The following is a 3,063-nucleotide window of genomic DNA, read 5'->3' as shown; positions in this document are numbered from 1 at the left end:
GTCAGTCTGACGGACGAGTCTGGGTTTGGTGGATGCCAGGAGAACGTTTCCCACCTGACTGCAGTGTGCCAGCTGTAACAGGCTGTTTTTCAGGGGTTGGGCTGGGCCCCTCAGTTCCAGTGAAGGGAACTTTTGAAGCTTCAGCATACCAAGACATTTTGGACAATTCTATGCTTCCATCTTTGTGGGAACAGTTTGGGGAAGGAACCCTTTTGTGTTCCAGCATGACTGTGTTCTAGTGCACAAAGCAAGGTCCATAAGGACATGGTTAGGTGAGTTTCTTGTGGAGGAATTTGACTGGCCCACAAAGAGCCCGGATTTCTTCCCCATCAACCCAGCTTGTGTAAAGCCTTACCAGAAGATTGGCAGCTGTTATAACTGCAAAGAGGGGACCAACTCCATATTGAAGCCTATGGATTTAGAATGGGATGCCATGAAAGTTCCTGTATGAGTAATGGCCAGATATCCCAATACATTTGTCCATATAGTGTATGTATGGATATCTGAAGGGAGGCTTTAATCAAATATATAAGAAAATAAGGGAATACATCTGTTTTAACAAAATTGGTTTTAGAGTTTGTTTTAGACAATTTAACAATATGAACAAATAGGTTTGATGTAATCAGTCCACTTAATACTATTGATGGTCAAATGAAGCTTCATGATGGTGCTCTTGGTTTGCATACTGGATTGCGTCTTTTTTTAATAGAGAGCACCATCTAGTGGGGTCAGAAAATACAGCAAATGGTTCATGAAATTTCTGTTGGCCAACACTACTTAATACCTCACCCATCCATTTTTCTTAATCAGTGCAGGATCCCGAGCCTGAAGCCTATCCTGTGAAACACTGGGCACAAGACACTGGAGTCCCCAGATCTGCTGCCTTAATTATATTATCTCAATAAAGCTGAAAACAGTGAAACACAATAAGTGTATCAACAAGTACTTCTACAAAGCTTTTATTTGAATCGTTTACCATTTCCCCACATATCTTTCTCTCTCAAGATCAGCATTGACCATCACTGTACATTTGCATACAACATAGGTAAAGGCATTAGCAAAGAAGATACTCCTAAGGTTATTGAAGGTCTTTTAATGCAACTGCGTTAAGGAAGCATTCATTAGATCAGTGTTTCCCAATTTGGTCCCAGTCTGGCACAGTCAGTCCCTGTTTTTGCTCCCTCTGAGCTCCTTGCCAGACTGTCCACATTTTTGCTCTGTTCAGAGCTGGGAGGGAGTAAAAACGTGGACTGTTTGTGGGATCTTGAGGACCAGATTGGGAAAGACTGGATTAGATGAACTGGTTTTAAGCAGTGATGGGAAACAGCAGGAAGCCACTGAAGGAGTTGTAGAATCCCAAATCATCATAAACGTAGGTGCCTGACTTTAGTTGGACATAGACATTGTCCCCCACCTCGAGCTGGAGAACCACAGCGGTGCTGGCGCTGTCATTGAAATCTTGTCCCGCCTTGTCCCACATGGAGACCGTCCTCTCCGTATTTTTCATCAGGACTATGTTGGTGTTGGCTGTGCCGTCTATGTTGTTGAAAGCGGTGAATCTGAAATAGTAAACCCCTTTCACCATGGCCGTGAAGATGCCTGTCCAGAGTGAGGATCACAAGAAGGCAGGGAGGGAAAAGTGAAGGGACGCCTTTAAAGTGTGAGTTATTTCCCACAAAGAAGCACAATTTCAAATTAAGCAAGTACATGTCATAGATTTAATAGGTTCGCATTTTTAACAATAAACATTGATCTGTTTTCTCTAACCACTTATCCAGAGGTCTGGAGCCTTTCGTCTGAATCTCAGGGCATGAGGCAAGGCAGACCCTCACAATTTAGTGATATCAATTCACCTAATCAAATACGGGAGGTAACCTATGCAAATAATAGAAGCACAAGCACTTAAGAATTATTTCCCGTTGAAATGGAACAATTGTGCATATACAAGGGCAGGTACAGTGGAGCCAACGGGCCAATGGAAATGTGACTACTTAGCCAAACAAAGGATTCAAACCAGCGACCTTCCAAACACAGGCATCGAGTCTGATCTGAACCCACAGAGGCAAACAAAGTGGTTCAGAACTTACCTGTTGATGGGTTGTAGCTGCTACCAATGTTGGTAAACACCTTTGCATATTTGAGAGCTGTGTCTGTCTGGAAAGGTCCGATGTTCCCAGATCCAGATTCCCTTAGGGCTGCAGAAAATGCCACCCTTGGGACAGCTGAAAGAAAAATATGAGTCATGTCATGAAGAGCAGAAAATGGAATGTCAGTGAAATCACAAGTAAAGTGGAAGAGTACAACCTCTCTGGTCTTTCTCCAGCTGCTCCACTCGGGCTCTCAGGCTGCACAACTCAGAAGTCAAGCTCCCAATGTCCAGCACAGTCGCACACCGGCCTGCATCTTCACTCCGCACCAGTCCCACCCAGAAACAAATCAACGCAAAGCCTTGGCCTGCATGCATCTCTTTCCTTTTTGAGTGTCTGGGGAAAAACAAGCAGCAAGGTCTCCCCGTTGCCTTTATATATCAGCCTGCACTCATGCTACAGATGTCTGGCTCGCCCTAGAGAGAGAGGCGTGTCAATTACTATATTAAGAGTGGAGAAAAAAATGCATCTTAATTCCATTTCCCTAAATCTTTGGTTACTGATTGCACAAGGAAGTTACCCTTCACTCCCCATATTTTATTCAGGGAAATTTACAGGGAAAGATCAGCAAAGTCTCCCAGGAAGATAATACAAGTAACTATAAACCTTTATACCTCCAGGTGAATGGTTATTGTATTAAATAGGAGTAAAGAAAGGTGTATTGTTTGGCTGTGAAACCAGTTACTGACTGGAGAAAGATGTGAAAGCTTATCATGTTATAAGGATGCTGTTAACTTAGCAAGTCAACCATATGAGCTGTTATCAGCTTCTGCCAGGTGAAACAAGACTAGCATTCAAGGCTAACAATGCCCAAGCACATGGTGCCCAATGGCTCATACACGAATATGCGAAACGTTACATTTATACTCGTACTGATTGCTAAGAACATGACAGCGTTATAAGAATGTGAGACAAC

General features: G+C 43.3%; 1 protein-coding gene across 1 annotated transcript; it reads right to left on the bottom strand.

Moving 5' to 3' along the window:
- Nucleotides 1-943: 943 nt before the first annotated feature.
- Nucleotides 944-2,519, bottom strand: LOC111855929 (complement C1q-like protein 3). The gene is made up of 3 exons (XM_023835440.2): nt 2,305-2,519; nt 2,088-2,222; nt 944-1,599 (listed from the first exon to the last, which is right to left on the bottom strand). The coding sequence occupies exons 1-3, from the start codon at nt 2,462-2,464 to the stop codon at nt 1,307-1,309; spliced, it is 588 nt and encodes a 195-aa protein (XP_023691208.1). The 5' UTR covers nt 2,465-2,519; the 3' UTR covers nt 944-1,306.
- Nucleotides 2,520-3,063: the final 544 nt, after the last annotated feature.

This window comes from Paramormyrops kingsleyae, chromosome 22 (assembly GCF_048594095.1).
Source record: "Paramormyrops kingsleyae isolate MSU_618 chromosome 22, PKINGS_0.4, whole genome shotgun sequence".
NCBI lineage: Eukaryota > Metazoa > Chordata > Actinopteri > Osteoglossiformes > Mormyridae > Paramormyrops > Paramormyrops kingsleyae.
This window is presented reverse-complemented; position numbering and strand designations above follow the sequence as displayed.